This window comes from Phragmites australis, chromosome 3, assembly GCF_958298935.1.
Source record: "Phragmites australis chromosome 3, lpPhrAust1.1, whole genome shotgun sequence".
NCBI classification, from domain to species: Eukaryota; Viridiplantae; Streptophyta; class Magnoliopsida; order Poales; family Poaceae; genus Phragmites; species Phragmites australis.
Genome location: NC_084923.1, coordinates 11,261,233 through 11,279,707, shown reverse-complemented (window position 1 = coordinate 11,279,707; position 18,475 = coordinate 11,261,233). Strand labels below are relative to the sequence as shown.

Below are 18,475 nucleotides of genomic sequence, written 5' to 3'. Positions count from 1 at the left end.
ACATCGGCGTATTCGTCCTACATGGTGAGTCCATTTAGCAACCCATGGCCAGTCAACGTCTGCGTAGGCTTGATGATGTCATCGATTGCCTAATATTTAGGTTTCCCTGTTAGAAAATAAATCGCAAGAATTGATTAAAATAGGTTTCCTGTTTAGAAAAATCTAGAAAATAGATAATATTTTAGATAAATGTTTACAGTTCTATTTTTGTTTCTAAAAATGATATTTGTCGATGAATCAGGAACCAGGGGTCCCCGAATCCCGAGGCCAGGCCAGCAATCCGCCACGTGGCGCCATCCCGCGGGGTCACCTCCGCAAGGTAAAAAAGACTAAGTCCCGGGAGAGGGCGCTCGGGGCCACAGTCAGTGGTCCCTGAGTACCCGGGTTCCCCGACGATCTGCGAAGACTAAGTGACGGGAAGAAAGTGCTCGGGGAGGTAAACGGTGACCCCCGAGCACCCAAGTCCCCCGACGACCAGGAGAACCAAGTACCGGGAGGGGTGTGCCCGGGGCTGCAAGCAGTAGCCCCCCGTGCACCCGAGTACCCCGAGTGCCCACTGAAGGAAGTTCCGGGAGAGAGTGCTCGGGGCTGCGAGTGCTCGAGGATCCATACAAGCATGCCCGGGAGAGAGTGCTCGGGGAGGTGAGCAGTGGCCCCCGAGCACTCGGTTCCCCGAGGACCAAGGAAGGGCGTTCTCGGGAGAGAGTGCTCGGAGAGGTGAACAGTGACCCCCCGAGCACTCGGTTCCCCGACGACCCAGGAAGCCCCTCTGTTGGTGGCCCCCACTGGGGTCCAGCGATGAGGTGTCAGCAGGTGAAAGGCCCGATGCCGCATTTAAGAGCGCGTGTGGCCTGTCATCTCCAACTGCTCCCGCCACGCTCGGTGTCAGTTCCTGCCATATTCTGGCAGAAGGGTGTGGGGACATTAAATGCACGGGTCCCATCCTGTGCCATCCGGCGCGCCTCGGGATAACGTCGCAAGGCCCGAGGCGTTCCGTCTGCTGCGCTGCTGTGGCAGGAGAACAAGACAGGGCGGGCACACCGGACAGCTTTGTGGCTGCCCGGTGGGCCCTCTCCACGGCGCCCGTTGCCAATACCATCATGACGACTGAAGACTGGGCGCGGGGCGCGTTTTCAACCCCCGTCACTTCGCACAGAGGCTATGATGACGCCCTTTCCATTTATGGTGCCTTGGAACTCGTGCCCTCCCATTCGGGGCACGCTACTGCCGGCGGGTATTTAAAGCAGTCGGCAGCACGGACAAAGACAAGTTGAATCTCTGAGCAAGCGAAGTAAGTTGAAGCACTTAAGCTGAAAAAGCCCGGCAAGCTCTGCACGGTTGAAGAAGTTAAGGAAGTAGAGAAGATCGAGAAGTCCAAGAGCCCCCAAAGCCAATAGATACACACAGACCGAAGAATAAGGAGCCCCAGGCTCTAGGATAGACAAACATTCTTGTAACCAGCACATTCTTGAGGGACATTCTCATGGTATTTATAGCATCCATACAGGAGTAGGGTGTTACGCCTCCGTGCGACCTGAATCTGTCTAAACCCCAGTGCATTTACTTCATTCCGCACTAGATCATTCCACCCCGTCAGCTATCGCATTCATATCCATTTATTTCTCTGTCAAACATATTCAGAATCATCCCCCCGGCCGAATCTCTAAAAAGGGGTCCCTTAGGATCCCTGCGACAGAAGTTAACCCTCCGATAATATTTAATATCTTTTTGTGTTAAAAATAATGCAAAAATGTTAGAATAAATTTTTTAATTTTGAAAATAGCTTTAGAAAATCTAAAATAATTCTAATAATGTTTAAATGTGTTTTATTTAGTAAAATAATTGCTTTTAATATGTTTTGATGCATATAAAAATAGTTTTAATTCATAAAAATGCAAACAAATTCTATACAATTATCTTAATTAGTTTTATGCTATAAAATAATTTTGGAAATGTAAATAAATGTTTTAAGACTTTTAAAAATTAGGTTTAATTCTAGAAAAACAGATTTTGTCATTTTTAGCTGTTTAATATTCGTATAGCTGTAGTTTTTGCATCGTGTTTCCGATTTGGACGGTTCTTGCGTCTAAATCTTTCTAAAATCGTGCCCTAGCTAGCCTTAGCTTTTGTTTGTTGTGTTTTGTTTAGTGCTTGTTCTTAGTGTTGTTTGTTTTGTACGGTAGAGAAGTTCTCCTAGAAGTGTTCGAGAACATCCAAGACCATAACTTAGGGGATTTTGAGAAGCTCAATGGAAAAGGCAAGTGTCCTTGGATATCTTGCATCTATTTTTATAAAGTTTTGTCTTACAACTTGTATGCTGGTCAAATGTGTTATCCTACGGTTATGGTTTACTAGCATTTCCCCAACATTTCTTGTAGCCGTAGTATGGTAATCATGTTTTGGGTAGATTGTGCTTAGTGTTGCTTACTCATGGGTAGCATAGGAAAATGATGTTTTTGATTAATAATGTGAACCATGATAATGACTATGGTAAAAATGCTTAGACTTGAAAAGTAGGGACTAGGCAAGTTTGGTATGATGGTTGGCATGTGGATGTGTTTCAGTCAAGATTGTTGGCTTTGTCGGATATTCGATTATTACCCTGTGTTGGATGATGGCGGTCTTGCCTAGACCATATTAAGGACCGGTTCGTAGAGCGACCACCCATAAAAATAGTACAACCACAAGCCTATTATGGAGCATGCCTAACCAAGTAATTTATTATTCTCTCAGCGGTGAAGATTATTTGGTGGTACAGAAATAGAAGGGTGTACTTCCTGAATCCGTAAGGTGCAAGAGGGGACTTCTGGAGTGGAGGCCATACTCCTATAGCGGTGGAACCTCAGCGGGTCGACATAAGCTGAGAGATGCGATGGAAAGGCTTTGTAGTGATTTCTTGGTCGCACACCTTAGAAGTGTGTAAGTGTCTAGCTAATATGGGCATAATGAAAATAATGACTTGTGGGTAAAGTGTACTACCTCTGCAGAGTGAAAATTGATATATCAGTTGTGCTTAGATCATGAGCGGTATGGACTCCTCACATGATTAGTTGGGTGGATTTCAAGTTGGTTTTGGTTGGTTATGATGGATCACAATGGTGTGAACAGTGATTCAAGTTCGATTTGTTTAGAGATGGTTGAAATCTCAGTTATAGAGCAAGGTGATTGGAACATTAGCTTAGGTTTTAAAGATCTTTCACGTAGTAAATACATTGTTTTTATAACTGTTTTATTACTAAAATGACATTTATGCAAATAAACCTCATAGTTAAGACATTCTTGATATTGGCCTACATGTCATACTTTCTCACACCTGCTGAGTATTCCATGTACTCACACTTGCTATATCCAAATAATGTTGCTCAGTTGGGAAAGAATTTGAGGACTTCGCAGAGGATGGCACGTTCTAGGGTGTGTTATCCGTTGATTGCCTGTGGAGTCGCCCAGTTGAAGATGAAGGCTACGCTTAGTTTCGCTGCATCGTTGATCCATTTTTGTTAGAAAGAATGTACATTTAAGTTAATGATATTGTTCTGTTATTTTATTTATGACATCACTATATGTATGTAACTTGATCCTGATATATATATAGTTTACATTCGGTTTGGTCTTAAAACTCTGTGTAGCAATACAGTTAGATTGAAATTAGGAGTCAAAGATATCTCAAAAATTCCTTACAAGTATGAGGTAACTTCACCCAAAGGGTTGTACTGTACTATGATGTGTACTTTGAGGTTGAATTAGTAGTTTATCAGAGATGGGTTCAGTCTACTGGCATGATCAAGAGACCAACTCAAGATACTTTTGCAGATGTTCAAGACAAAGATAACAACAGTTAGGACAGACCTGCAAAGAAGCGTAAGAGTCTTAGTGCTAAATTGGAGGAGAAGGTTGAATGGGTCTAATATTGGTAGTAGGCTGGTTAATGCAGTTGAAATAGGGAGAGTGGACATTCCAGAGTGTAGTAAGTCTAAGTAGTTGCAGCAGGTGCAAAGACTAGAAGTAGGTGAATCTTAAGCTTGGATTACTCAGTGAGCCCTAGGGGCTATATATGTACGGAGGGAGTTTATCTCTAACTCCAAGTTTATCTCTAAGTCAATTCTATCTCTAACTGTACTTTGAATCCGATTATCTCTATCTATACAACAACTACAACTGACTCTATCTAGAAAAAGATCAGGTCGACAACAGGCTGATCCAGTTGTTGCTGTGTCGGATCGAGTCTAGCGCACAGTGTCATGTCAAAGCATTGAGACAAGGGGGCCTTTGTCACCTTTACTCTTTGATATTGTAGTTGATGCCCTAGCCATTTTGATTGAGAGAACTAAAGATTCTGGTTTAGTTAAAGGGCTCATACCTGATTTAGTAGTATATGGTTTGGTCATCTGCAGTATGCAGATGACACCATTTTCTTACTACAAGATGACTTTGACAGTGCAAAGAACTTGAAATATCTATTATATCCTTTTGAACAAATGTCAGACTCAAAGATAAATTTTCTCAAAAGTGAGTTATATTGTGTGGAAGTTGATGTAGATAGACAAGCCTTTTTCAGTAAATTTTTTACTTGCCCATTTGGTGTGTTGGTCATTAAATATTTGGGTATATCCGTTTTTTTAAAGGAAAACTTTATTAAATCTCATCGTTACATCAAAATGATACAGCCGCATAAGATTCTACCCCTAGCTTTTGTATAACAAAGATGCACATAACCAAAAAACAAAAACACTAAGAACAAAAGAAGTAAAGACTCCACAGATTGGAACAGAACTCCCCGTATTGATTATTATAATTAGGCTTGGATGTAGAGTGTAGAGTGTCATCTAAACTGGGTAAAGAGCTCCCTGATCACTTTCTCTAAGTATGTGCATGTTGAAGTAACCAGCTAGCGATGCTCCAGCCACTGAAGCACATACCATTACTAGAGCCAGTGTGTACAGGTAAAAATAAACTGCAAATGAGAAAAATATTTCTTCTTGTTAAAGATAATGTCATTCCTACGTAGCTATAGGGACCAACAAAAAGTTGCCACCGCCGCCAGTATATTGGCGTCAGCTTTTTACTAAGACATCGAAGCTAATTCCCAAACAAGTTTGGTACACTTCGCTGTTGGTAGATATTTGAGGCCACCTAGACTATAAACTATGCAGAACGGGCGAAGCGGCAATCAAAGAAAAGGTGCTTTATTGTTTCCAGTTTGTGACAAAAGCAACACTTCTGATCACCTAGCTATTGTCTTTTAATTAGATTATCCTTTGTTAATAGAACACCTTTGTGTAAAACCAAAAGAATATTTTAATTTTTAGTGGTATTTTTAATTTCCATAGTGGATTGTTCTGGGATGGCTCGTTGCCTTGCATTAACTCTTGTAAAGAGATTTGACTGAGAACTTTCCAGATTGATTTAAGCTCCTTCTAAATTCATCTCTTCCCTTGAACAATGTGATATCGTTGAGTTGTGTCGTCAATTCAGTCCACACCACTAATTTCGAGCCAATTAGGTTCCACCTAAATGATATGTTGAGGGGAAATGACTCTAGCACCTTTGCAACTAAGTCTTGTTTGTGATGCACAATGTTATATAAGGACGGGTATTGGACTTTTAGAGGTGAATTGCCTAACCAAATGTCCTCCTAAAACCTAATTTCAGAACCATCTTTTATGTTAAAGGTGCCATAACAGAATAGGATGTTTTTCACTACCATAAGTCTGGTCCAGAAGCAAGAGTCACCTAGCTTTTCTTCGATTTGTGAAAGTGGTTTTGACCCCATATATTTGTTACGTAACAAGTCTTGCCAGATCCCATCTTCGGTTAGTAATTTGTATAACCACTGGCATAGGAGCGAAGTGTTTTGGATGTCAAAGTCCTGGATCCCTAGTCCACCCCACCTAGGTTTTTGGTTTCACAAAGGACTTTCTATTTTGCCAACTGGTACTTCTTTTTATGACTATCGCCTTATCAATAGAATCTAGAGAGAAAATAGTCTATCCTTTTAAGTACTCCACACACAATTAAGAAGGACATCATATATATGGGTAGGTTACTAAGGATTGAGTTAAGAAGGACAAGCCTGCCACCCGCAGTCAGGTACTTGGCCTTCCAGCTGCTCAACCTTTTTTCTATTCATTCCTCAACTCCTTTCCAATATGAATTTCTAAGTTTTTGATAGTGCATTGGGGTTCCTAGATAGCGTAGGGGTAGTTCATCCTTTTCACATTCGAAGATATCAGCATAGTGATCATCTTTTTCTTCAGCTGCACCAAAGCAGAATAATTCACTTTTATTGAAATTAATTTTTAGTCTTGAAAGCTGCTCGAAAGCACACAACATCAGCTTCATGTTTTTGGCTTTTTCCAGATCATCATCCATGAATAGGATGGTGTTGTCGGCTTATTGGAGGATTGATAGCTCATTGTCAACCAGATAAGGTACAACTCCTTCAATCTGGACGTCATTCTTAGCCCTCTCAGTTAGTATTGCAAACATATCGGTGACAATGTCAAATAGGATTGGGGAGAGTGGGTCCTCTTGGCGTAGACCTTTTTTTGTTTCGAAGAAATGATCGTTATCATCATTGACTTTTACTGCTACACTTCCCTCGGAAATGAAACTCTCTATCCATGGGCACCATTTGGATATACCTGTGGACAAGAATATATTAAGAAATAGGGATTAGGCAAGTTCAGAGAACAAGATGGGGGCCAAATTAGGTGGATGGCAGGCAAACTCCTGTCCTTTGGAGGGAGATTAATCCTGCTTAATTCCTCACTTAGTAATGTACCTTTTCTAGACTTAAAAGGGTGTGAGATATATGATGGATTGTGTGAGAAAGAGATTGTTATGGCAGGAAGTCCAGGGTACAAGAAGATATCATCTTGTGCGCTGGCCAGTAATATGCTGTCCAAAAGATCACGAATATATGGTATCCTTTTATAGACTACCAAAGGGTGTGAGATACAAGATGGATTGTGTGAGAAAGAGTGTGAGATATAGACTATCATTAGAGGGATATGTGGTATCCTTTTATAGATTACCGAAGGGTGTGAGATATAGGATGGATTGTGTGACAGCATGTTTTTCCACTCCCTCTCTCGCTCTCTCACACTCTCACTGACTCTGGGACCCTACTCGTCAGCCGCTTCTTCCTCCTCCAAGCGATCCCCATCCATAATCGGTGCCCAATTTGAACCCCACCAAGCTGCGTGCAATCAAAGCACTTAAATGTTGATTGAAGCTGAGATTTGGAAACCGCCAGCCTCCAATTGAAGAAAGAGAGTAATTGTGTAAAGAATTAGGGAAGTGAGACAAGGAAACCGATGCAAAATCCTCTCCATTGCCACTTTAATTCGTCGGCTGATTCAATCTGCTCCTCCGCGTCTATAAAACCCAAATCAAGTCCCCAGTCGAGGCTCCTTTCGCATCACCATGTTCACACCCCAAATCCTGTTGATTTTCCATTGCCAGTGAGCTCTCATGATGCCATTGTTCCTCCATCGAGCTTCGCCGCCGTACCAAGTTGCTCTGCGCCTCCCCAATGCTATCTGAGTGCGCGACCGTGTTCTTCGTCAACAGCTCATCATAGAGTTTCCTTCACCCGAGAACCCCTGAGCTGCCACCGAAGCTCGCTGTTCAAGCCTCGCCATCGTCGAGCCTCTCCGGTCTTCCCCATCGTCGTTTGAGTCGTCAATCGAGTTCGTCTGCTCTAGCTCGTGCCCTTCTGCCGCTCACCATCGTCGTTCGGTCATCACAGCGTTGTTCCCACTCCTCTTCGACGACGCATCGTTGTGCCCGACTCGTCGCCGACATCAAAACAACCAGAGTCGAGGTAGGATCCGCCCCCGCCGTTCGATCTATTTTGTTCGGTTAGGATTAGAGATGTCATACCTGTTCACGTAATTAGATCATAGCCATATGATTCCAGATCAACGCGCGTGATTTTAAACAGGTTAGCGCCGCGTCAACATGCCACGTTAGCAAGCCACGTAGGCTTAGTTGTTTGACGTGGCCATCCCAGTCAGCCTTCTCGAGTTGCGTTAGCGTCCAATCAGCGATGACGCCAGCAATTGCGTAGTAAATAGAATTTCCCATTAGAAAATAATTCATGAAATAAAATAATTCACGAAAATAGATTTTCTTTTAACAGAAAAATTCTAGAAAATAGATAAGGGTTAAGATAAATGTTTAAAATAGGTTTTCTGAGTAGATTAATGTTTAAATATGTTTTAGCTCTATTTTAATTATAAAAAAAATAGTTTTTAGTGTTAAAATAATATAGAATAAATGGAAAATAGTTTAGAAAATCTAGATTAATTCTAAAAATGTTTTAATTTTGTTTTCTTTGATAAAATAAATGCTTTTAATATGTTTTATTGCTTATAAAATTAGTTTTTATTCTAGAAAAATGCAAATAAATTCTATAAAATTGTTTTAATTAATGTATGCTATCAATTAATTTTGAAAATTTGTAAATAAATGTTTTAGGCCTTTTAAAATTAGGTTTAATCTAGAAAAATAGTTTTTGTCTTTTTCAACCATTTAAAAATTCGTTTAGCCTTAGTTCTCTTTCGTCATAGCTCCAATTTGGGCGATTCTTGCACCCAAATATCTTTAAAATTATGCCCTAGCTAGCCTTAGCATTTGTTCGTTGTGTTGGCTTTGTTTAGTGCTTGTTCTTAGTGTTTATTTTGTCTATGTGTAGAGGAGTTCGCCTCAAAGTGTTTGAGAATGTTCAAGGCCAGAACGTTGAGGATTTCAAGCAGCACTTTGAAGAATGCATGTGTCCTTGAACATATTGCACCTACTTTTGGAAAGTATTTGTTTTATAAAATACATGCTGGTCAAATATGATATCCTATGGTAGGGTTTACTAGTTTCTCCTGATTTTCCTTGTAACCTTGGCGTTTTACATGTCATGGGCAGAATATGCTTACTTGCGCTCACTCATGGGTAGTATAGGATGATGAGCTTGATTAATGATTTGTGAATCATGATGTTAACTTTGGTAAAAATGCTTAGGCATATGGAAAGTAGGGTCTGAGCAAGTTTGGCGTGTTGGTTGGCCTATGAATGTGTTCCAGGCAAGATTGTGGGCTTGACGAATATTTGGTGATTACCCTGTGTTGAATGATGGAGGTCTTGCCCAGACCATGTTAAGGATCAGTTCGTGGAGCGATCACTCATGAAATTTGTACAACCACGAGACTTATTTGGGTACCGCTTAGCCAAGTAATTAGAAGTTTTCGCAGTGGTGTATGAGCCGGATGGAAGTGTAGGGACAGAAGGGTTACTTCCCAGAACTACTGGGCACAAGAGGGGATTTTTATACGGATTGTTTATGTGAATTTCAAAGTATGATCTGTTTAGCATAGCTTTAAGATTTTTGGAGCTAGTTAAATATAGCTCTAAAAAAATTTAGATCTAGAGCTATAAGTGGATTGAAGTATATAGTTGAACCATATGATTTTTATTTTAGATTAAAAATACAGTTTAAATCACTTTATTTTATTATAGAGTTATAGCTGTGCCATATAAACCTTATACATAATGGTTTTGTTGCGCTCTTTCTGTGCATGTAAGCGAGAGGAACACCTTGAAAAGCGCGTGGAGGGAGGGAGGCAGGCACGATTGTCTTTGTTCTCTTCTGCGCTTAGATATTGTCAGTTTGCTTTTAATATTTTTGTGTTGCTTTAACATACTCTGTAGAGAATTATGGCTTATAATAATAGAAATCAGAGTGGGTGACCCCTTCCACGTCTAAAAACAAAATGATTGCTTTACGAGATGAATCGGCTGATACTAGGGATAGGAACGGATCCATATATGTATCTCTACTCTAGTTTAACTTTATTAACTAATTCATTATTATTATTAAAATAACTAATTAGTTGTTTAAGTTGAACTAGAATGAATGTAAAGATAAATCCATGTCTATCCTAGCTGATACCAGGGTGATATCAGTCAAAGTCAAACAGGAGTAGAAGTAGTAGTGTTTGCACGCTTGCCCCGTCGTGGGCCTGTGGGTTGGGCATCATGTCCGAAGTCAAGAAAAGGCCTAGTTGGATGGACCGATCCGACCTGAAGCACCTTACTAGCCTACCCGTAGTGGCTGGCCCAACACCGCGTCTGATCCATCCCCCGAGATCAGAAGAAAAGTCGTCGCCTCGTCGGACCGCAGAATAGCAAGAGCAACTGGGGCACTAGGCACTGGGCACTGGTCACCAGCAGTCCAGCACCCATCGATGGAAACCGTCGGCGGCTGCAGGAGCGGCGCGGTCAAGCAGCTCAACGTGGGGGGCAAGCTCTTCGCCCTGGAGGCAAGCTCCCTCTCCCTCTCCCTCTCTCTAGATTCCCCTTCTCCCTCCCCAAGCTTCGTGGACCGCGACCCCGCCCTCCTGTCCGCCGTCCTCTCCGCCATCCGCTCCCCGTACTCGGCCGCTCCCGCCTTCCCAGCCGGTCTCCTCCTCGACGAGGCCCACTTCTATGGCCTCCACGCCCAGCTCCTCGCCGCCCTCTCGCCCCCGCCCCTCCGCGGCTTCTCCGCCTCGCTCGCCTCCACCCTCTCCCCCCACTCCGAACCCTTCCCCACCGCCCTCGCGCCGCACCACGATGGGTCTCTCTGCCTCGCACATGGTGCTGGGCAGGTCACCTACTACTCCCCGGCTCTGGACCACCTCGCCACCTTCCGGACCCACCTCCACAGCGTCACCTCCCTCCGGCAGCTGCCCCCCACCCTCGCCGTCCTCGGGTCCAGCTCCGCTCCTGGGCTCCACGTATACGACTTTCTGGAAGGCCGGCATGTCGCCACTTTGCAGTGGTCGGACCCCACCGACCTTCGCGTCGGCAAGGCGAAGGTCATCGCCATCGCCGCCCGTCCTCCTGCTGATGGCGCTGATAAGAACTCGCCGATCTTGGCAACGTTCGAGTGCCCGCACAGGGAGAATTGCATCCTGGCGGTTGACCCTGTAACTCTGAAGCCCACACTGGAGATTGGCCGCCAAAGTGGGAGTGGAGCTAAATCGTCAGTGCCAGATCGAGTGGTGCACCTGCAGGAGCTTGGGCTGGTGTTTGCGTCTTCTGTGAGCGTGGGGGCATTTGGCTACTCAGGGTACATGAGGCTGTGGGACATTCGGTCTGGGAGTGTGGTATGGGAGACGAGCGAACCAGGGGGAACTGGAAGAAGCAGTAGGTTTGGGGATCCATTTGCAGATGCAGATGTGGATGTCAAGCAGCTGACACTATACAAGGTGTGCTCGAAGTCAGGAGATGTCGCAGCTGCAGACCTGAGATGCCTTGGTAATGACCCTTGGGTGTATATGTCGTCAGGACCGAGAGGAAGCGGAGGAGGCCATGGCAGTGTTCTGCATTGCTTCAAGTCTCAAGCATTTGTCAGCCGGAAGGACGGATTGGAGGTTTGGTCCCGATTGGAAGAATGGGGCTGTGACACAGGCAACTTGGCAGAGCAAACGGTAACAAAGCAAAAACCCAACAGTGAAGCAATTAGTGAAAGAAGTTTTAGGAGTTGCTATATGGACACGGAAGAGGATGCTAAGCGTGGGATGATACAGATGATGGAAGGAGGTGGAGACCGCTTGTTCGTGACCAGAGAAGATATGCAAGGTGTGGAAGTGTGGGAGAGCTCCCGCCTGGCTGGTGCTCTCTCTCTTTCATAGCAGCTTCTCGCCTTGTGAACATGGACTGAACATTCAGTAGGGCCTATCAAAAAAATCTAGAGTGCATTTGAAAGTAGCCAAATTCATGTTCTGTTTGCTCGGTTCATGCACAATTCTGTACTGAAAATATGGGGCTTCCTTTGTAGTCTTTCTCACAAGAAATAATATGATAAAATTTCATTTCTTGCTTGTGCAGATGCGTTTCATGGCAAATTCATGAGATAGAACTAACCTTATTTCATATAAGCATCTTTTCTTAGGGCCTGTTTGCTTCGCGCCTAGGTTTTCTTGTATATTGTCTCCTACTACCAAGACCTATCTTTTTTACAGTATCATTTTCTTAAGAAATCCTAGCTGCCTTGATGTGGTGTAATATGTTTAGATATCTAACTTTGTAATTATCCCGCCACAATATCCTGAGCTGAGAGCATGATACCAACTTGTTATTCCTGTATTGTTAAATTGATTAGAAAGGTGTGATATTTGCTGACATTGGAAGTAACCTCTCCCTATCTTTTTCTTTTAGAAGTTATGGTTTATGACTTACGAGATTATATATCGCTCAAAAAAACAGTCCAGGCACTTGATATCTCAGATTTCAACATTATTTTTTCCAAACGACGGGAAGGAGCTCTGCCATTCATTATAGAAGAGAAGATTTTACAACAAAAGCACGCCCTAGAACAAGGCAGAGAAGGGCACAACTTTGCGCTAGAAAACTTTACACATCAAAAAAGAAAGCACCTTGAACCCTAACAATCATCAAAAGCAAAACGTTAGGGCTGAAGTCTTGCATTTTGAAACGTTCTCCGATTTCTTTATTTCCATACATTCCAACATACATAGATGAAAATTGAGTTAGCTGCCTTGATTTCAACAATAATTATTGAAACAATTCTTAATCCTTTCTTTGGCAAGTCCATAGGGTAGAAACTCTCTGTATTTTTTGATTATCTGTTCCGTTCGACATAGTGCCAAGGTGATTGCTCTTACAATGCAACTAACCCGCAAGGCTAATGATTGGTATGCCATGAAGGTACAGATGTTCTGGTCTTGTTGGCTCAGCTTATCTAAGGCATATGCTGCTCTATTGAAACCATTTTGAATACCATGCAACCCAAATATTTGTTAGTTTTCGTATTGCATATCCTCCTGTGCCTTGCCTATGAGATACAGAAACAACCGAAACTTCAGAATTTGCAGGCAAATTTCACGGAGCTCCACTTTGAATTAGTGCTTATTCATAAATTTATAGCATTAGGAAGTTTTCGGGTAGAGTATTACTCCTGCCAGATGTTTTATTTCTTACAAATTAGACACATTTTGCGCTTTCGAACAAACTGCTGCAATTTCCTTGAAAGCAAGATGCTATGGTAACTGCTTCATAAGCCTTTCTGAGGTGTACCCTACTAATCGTCATGAAAGAAATACATCAATTAAAAATCATAATTGTTGTCTTCCTCTTTAAACTCGGTTCAACCTCATCTTGTGAGTTGTGACCTTTTCTTTGCTGATGGAGTAGGGTCCTTTGAAAGTGCAAAATCCAACCACAGATTTGTTTCCAAATTCTGTCTGCTTGAGCACCTATAATTCCTTTGGTGTTTTGATATTGGCTTGGTGAAATTCAGACATGTGCAAATATGTGGTACGTTGGGATGATTGTATTCTGACCCTTAGTTCAAATGAATCATTGAACTAGGACTATTTCTTACGAAATATCATAACACAAGTCCATTCATTCCAAAAGGCAACTTTCATCCATATTAAAAGCTTCGTTTCATAACGTTGTCATGAAACAGTATCTGCAACACCACGTTAGTACAGTATAGGTCTTTTAGGAATATCGGTACAGTTAAGTTGCTAGAGTGCTTGTGTCAAGAGAGCTTATCAGATATAACGCAAAACAAAGAGACAACAGAGAACATGTAGGCTTTTATGTAAGGTCCCTGTTTTCTTCTTGTCGTTGAGCGATAAATTTTGTAAGCGCCCTGTTTTCTTCTTTGACCTTCAGACATTCAGTATTAGAAGAAGAACCGATGCATGATATCTTATCGGTGTTTCTTTCATAATTTTCTATTCTGATGCTGTGAATGGCTGGCTAATCTTGAATGGTCATGTCCATATGTGATGCGCTAGTATTTTTTCGTAGGCACACCTTAAAAAATAACCGGTGATCTTTGGGGCTCAGAAGTGTTGCTGCGCAGATGCTGAACTTATTTGTGGTACCCTAAAACCCTATAAAACTCCTTATTTGTGTTTGCACTTGACGTGCAGATTTTTGATTGGGAATGTCTTGAGATTGGACATATAGCTTTATTAGTTGTACTTGTATACAGTAGAAATGCAGTGTTCCAAATAGGTTTGTTAGGCGTAAAACATATGGTTTTATTGGCCACCGGATGTGGTCGCATGTTATAAGTTAGGACCTCTTTGAAATGCATTGGATCGCTGGAATTCTATAGGAACATCAGAGGAAGCAATTCAATTCTGAAGGATTTGGGAAAATTCTCATTGGACCTTAACAGATAGTATGTGGGATTGTCATGAGCCTGTCGATTGTACTTCATCCAAATAAATTACTTTGATCTTTCTTGTCTCCGTGTTATGCTATTGCTATGAACTGGAGTTAAATGGTTTTTTATACTAAAGTTCCTCTTTCACTAGTATGATCTTTTGTCATTCTTGGTTTAGTTGCTACTTTTGTTGTTTCATGATGAGGTCCGGGAATCACATTATCTAGTGTACCCTGGAGTGTTGTGTTTGTGTGCATATGGGCTTGACTGTTTCCTTTTGTTCCAGAATAGGGTGAGTAAGGATATAAGTTATATATTTTTTTGAGTCAATGAGTCGATCCAAACTAAAATTAAATAAATTAGAGATTCATTCTCTCCTAAATAAGAAAAAATCGAACTAATTAGTGATCCAGAGTACCTATTGAGTATCCACTTAAATCCCTAAAGGCGTGTCGTACATACAACACTCGCTAAAAACATTTAAAAATCACGAGAACATTTCATTTAGAAAAATGGTACATAACCTAGCGTGACAAAGTGATAACAGCGAATCTCAAGAGCCCTGGTCTGTCTTTGTGCGCTGGGCACGCCTGCATCATTCGTTCCTTGTAGACGACTCAGACATGCGATGTAACAGTTGGTTTGCAACGTCTCGGATCCCATCATACTCGAGTACACCGTACGTTGGTGTCGATGATTATGCAGTGGTGCTGCCGATGTGGCTCCCCATCTTGTTTAGTTGCGTTCCGAAGGAAAACTGAACCGCCCTTTTTTTTAGATTATCAGTCACAGAACCGCCATTATACCCACAAGGAGCGTGATACGATCCGTATTTTACTTGCCTGTCCACCACAAGACGAGCGTCTTTTACGCCGAAATCCAGCTTTGTTTTGATGTGGCAGCATGATGAATAGCACCGGAGGCGGAGCTCGCAAGGGGGTCTCCGCCCTGCACGGTCAGACTGCCGCCGCTGCACGTTTCGCCTTGTTCGGGAGCGCGGCAGGAGCAGTGGCATCTTGTCTCGCCCGCTGTCCCTCCTCGGCTCTCAACGCAGCTACCGTCCGCTGCTCGTCTAATCTTTTGGGGTTTTATCAGCCAGAGGCAGCGCGGCATGACCCCGTCCGCACGCTTGCTCTCTGGCGACGAGTCCGTTGGGCAGAAAGAGTTCGTTTTTATCTGGGGATTTTGGCCCCAGTAGATGAATAATGGAGTGAGTCAGCGAGACGTGAACGATGAATAGTAAAGATGCGGAGGAGACAGAGAATGGCAGGTTAGCGGTGTTAACAGTGATGATGGCTCCCTCCAAACTTGCACAGTCCATTCCATGCTCCGGCCCACCGACGAGGCTCGGCATCAACCGTCATGCTCCGCCTCAAGCTGATCCAGTCGCTAGCACGTCCACTTCGGTCATTCTCTACCTGCAAGTGGAAGTCCTGCATCTCTATCTACACAGCCTAGCCTCCCCGGTGTGACGGCTCATGGCGCTGGACGAGTAGCCTTGTCTCGTGCCAGCTACGTACACCGGCCGGAGAAGTGCACTACACTACACCACACCACACCACGCTTCGCGTAGCTGCATGCTTTGCGATTCCCGCGCACACGATACACCCTGGTGCTGTCGCCGCCGGATCGCCTTTTGCCTTGGGCTTCCGTCCTTCACCAGCACGCGGCCCACGTTCCCTTCTCCTCTTTAAGCACCCCCGCCTTTTCCCTCCCCTTTCCACCTCCGTGGCTCCGTCCTTCGAGGTTCGACCACTTCCCGGATTGCTTCCCCCACTCACCTATCAGACTATTCCTTCCCCTTCCCGAGCCGAGCCTCTCGCTGCATTGCATTGCACCGACAAGATCTGAGTCGAGTCGGTGAGCACTGAGTAAGCTAGCTGCCGGTAAAGATCGGGGATGGCGGTCGGGAGTGGCAGCTGCAGGTCGCTGCTGCGCGGTTTCGTGTCCCTCTTCTTCCTCCTGTTCCTTCACATTGGCCACGCCGGCTGCTGCTTCTCCCCCGGGCCTGCCTCGCGGCCGCGGGAGGAGGGCGACGCCGCGGACGCGGATGCCGATGGGAAGGTCGGCGGCGGCAGCAACAAGAGGAGGAAGATATCGCCTCTGGCTTGCTCCCCGGCGGCGTCCTCCTCTGTCGTCGTGGAAGAGAGGCGCAGGCAGGTCTCGTCCCTCGCCACCAGCCTCCGGTTCTACCTTCACCGCATCTTCTCTTCCTCCAGGGCCAAGACTGCCGTTCCGGTCAGTGAGGAGGAAGAGGCCGTGACCACCACCTTGTCGTCGCCGCTCGCGCAGTCTTTGGCTCAGCCCTCGGCGTCGGTGGTGTTGTCCACGCCGTCGTCGCCTTGCGCGTCGTCGCCGTTCATGTCGCCGCTCTCGCCGCGCTCCCTCAGAAATAGTGTCACTCCCATGCCGTCCTCGCCGCAGAAGCTGCTGCAGGCGAGCAGGCAGTCGTCAAGATCGTTCGCCGCCCGCGGCGACGTGTTCCCCTGCAAGGTGTGCGGCGAGGTACTGAGCAGGCCGCACCAGCTGGAGCTCCACCAGGCGATGAGGCACTCCCTCACCGAGCTCTCCCACCTCGACTCCAGCATGAACATCATCCGCATGATCTTCCTCGCCGGGTGGAAGTCCGCCGCGTCCGGCGTCGGCGAGCCCCCTGTGGTCCGGCGCATCCTCAGGATCCACCACAACCCCCGCGCGCTGAACCGCTTCGAGGAGTACCGCGACCTCGTCCGCGCCCGCGCCGCCCGGCGCTGCGCGGGCGGCTCCTCCGGCGAAGGCGCCGTCGTGGAAGAGAGGTGCATCGCGGACGGCAATGAACGCCTGCGCTTCCACTGCTCCACCATGCTCTGCTCCCTGGGCGGCGCCGGCGGCGTGTGCGGGAGCCCCTACTGCTGCGTCTGCAGCACCCTGCGGCACGGGTTCGCGGGGAAGCAGGCCGACGTGGACGGCATCGCCACCTACGCCTCCGCGTGGGCCGCGCACGCGTCCCTGCCCGAGGACGTGGAGCGCGAGTTCGCGTTCCTCCAAGTGCGCCGCGCCATGCTGGTGTGCCGCGTCGTGGCGGGGCGCGTCGGCCGCGGCGCCGCGGACGACAAGGTGGCCTACGACTCCCTGGTGCCCCTGCGCGGCGGCGTCAGCGGCGGCCGGGGTGACGACGACGTCAAGCTGCTGGTGTTCAACCCCAGAGCGGTGCTCCCTTGCTTCGTCATCATCTACAGCAGCGGCTAGTCGGTAGCCACGAGGCGGCCAGCCTGCGCGCAGTACTAGCGTATAGCCTTTCACTCTTTCTTGCCCCCTCCGTTTGGTGGCTGTGGTCACCGGTCACTGACCACGGCGCGGGTGCGGTCGTGGGGAGTCCTCGGCTCAATTATGGCGGCAAAATGGCTCGCTCGCCTGTCCCAGAGCTCCGGATTTCTTGCTGGATCGTGCAATCAGCAGTCGGCAGTGGCACTGCCCATTGGCCATTGCCTACTTGGCTGGATCGGATCGAGGCGTCGGGCACTTGATAGGTTACCCGAGTGATCTGATGACGTTGAGTACTTGAGCTGAGCCTACCATGGGACGCACCATAGCCATAAGTTATGTAGTGTGGTTGGCATGTTTTTGTAGCTGTTACTGTTGTCGGTCCCTTGTCAACTGTTTTGCTACATGTTCTACTGGTCTCTGTCCAATTGTCCTCACTTCTCGTTTGCTGTTGGTGTCTTTGGATTTGCATCTCTCATGCACGTACGGTGCCTAGTCATTAGAATAGTGCATACTACAAACAGCATTTAAACAGCACTAGGGGTGACAATTGGTCACATAAGATACGGTTCAGCTAAAACCCATCCATCAGAAAACCTGAAACTCAAAATCCGACCCACATCCAAAGTGTTAATCGGGTTGAAACATGCTCTGGTACCTCAATCCAATGGGAGCCAAAATCCAACAGGGATCTACCAGGTCTTATCAACGGAATAAGCTCTTGGCAAATATTTACGTCAACTAGATGATAATACACCATCATTGTGATCACATATTCGGCTCACAGCGAACCTTTACATAGATGTACTCGTTGATTATTTGATTATCTTTATCCAGGAATAAGCTCTAGCTTGGTAGCATATCCGTTTACCACCATATGTTAGAACAAATGTATCATGGGTAACCGGCTATGCGTAGAAGCTATTGCAGACCTAGTTGGATAAGCTCACATATAGCTTTACGGTCATCGATACCCATAGGGAAATGAAGACAATAACCACGCTAGGCAGTGTGAGATTATCAGTGGACGATATCCTTTAGCACACATGC

General features: G+C 45.5%; 2 protein-coding genes across 2 annotated transcripts; both read left to right on the top strand.

Annotated features, from left to right (window-relative positions):
* Positions 1-10,167: 10,167 nt before the first annotated feature.
* On the top strand, positions 10,168-11,852 carry LOC133912119 (protein ENDOPLASMIC RETICULUM-ARRESTED PEN3). The gene has a single exon (XM_062354709.1). It carries the CDS (start codon positions 10,239-10,241, stop codon positions 11,667-11,669), a length of 1,431 nt encoding a protein of 476 aa, XP_062210693.1. The 5' UTR covers positions 10,168-10,238; the 3' UTR covers positions 11,670-11,852.
* A 3,737-nt stretch (positions 11,853-15,589) lies between these two features.
* Positions 15,590-18,105, top strand: LOC133912118 (uncharacterized). Its single transcript, XM_062354707.1, has one exon. It carries the CDS (start codon positions 16,082-16,084, stop codon positions 17,408-17,410), a length of 1,329 nt encoding a protein of 442 aa, XP_062210691.1. The 5' UTR covers positions 15,590-16,081; the 3' UTR covers positions 17,411-18,105.
* The last annotated feature ends 370 nt before the right edge of the window (positions 18,106-18,475 follow it).

Bases quoted from the DNA above. Each gene is read 5' to 3' on its own strand.
- LOC133912119 (XM_062354709.1), top strand. From the start codon at position 10,239: ATGGAAACCGTCGGCGGCTGCAGGAGCGGCGCGGTCAAGCAGCTCAAC.
- LOC133912118 (XM_062354707.1), top strand. From the start codon at position 16,082: ATGGCGGTCGGGAGTGGCAGCTGCAGGTCGCTGCTGCGCGGTTTCGTG.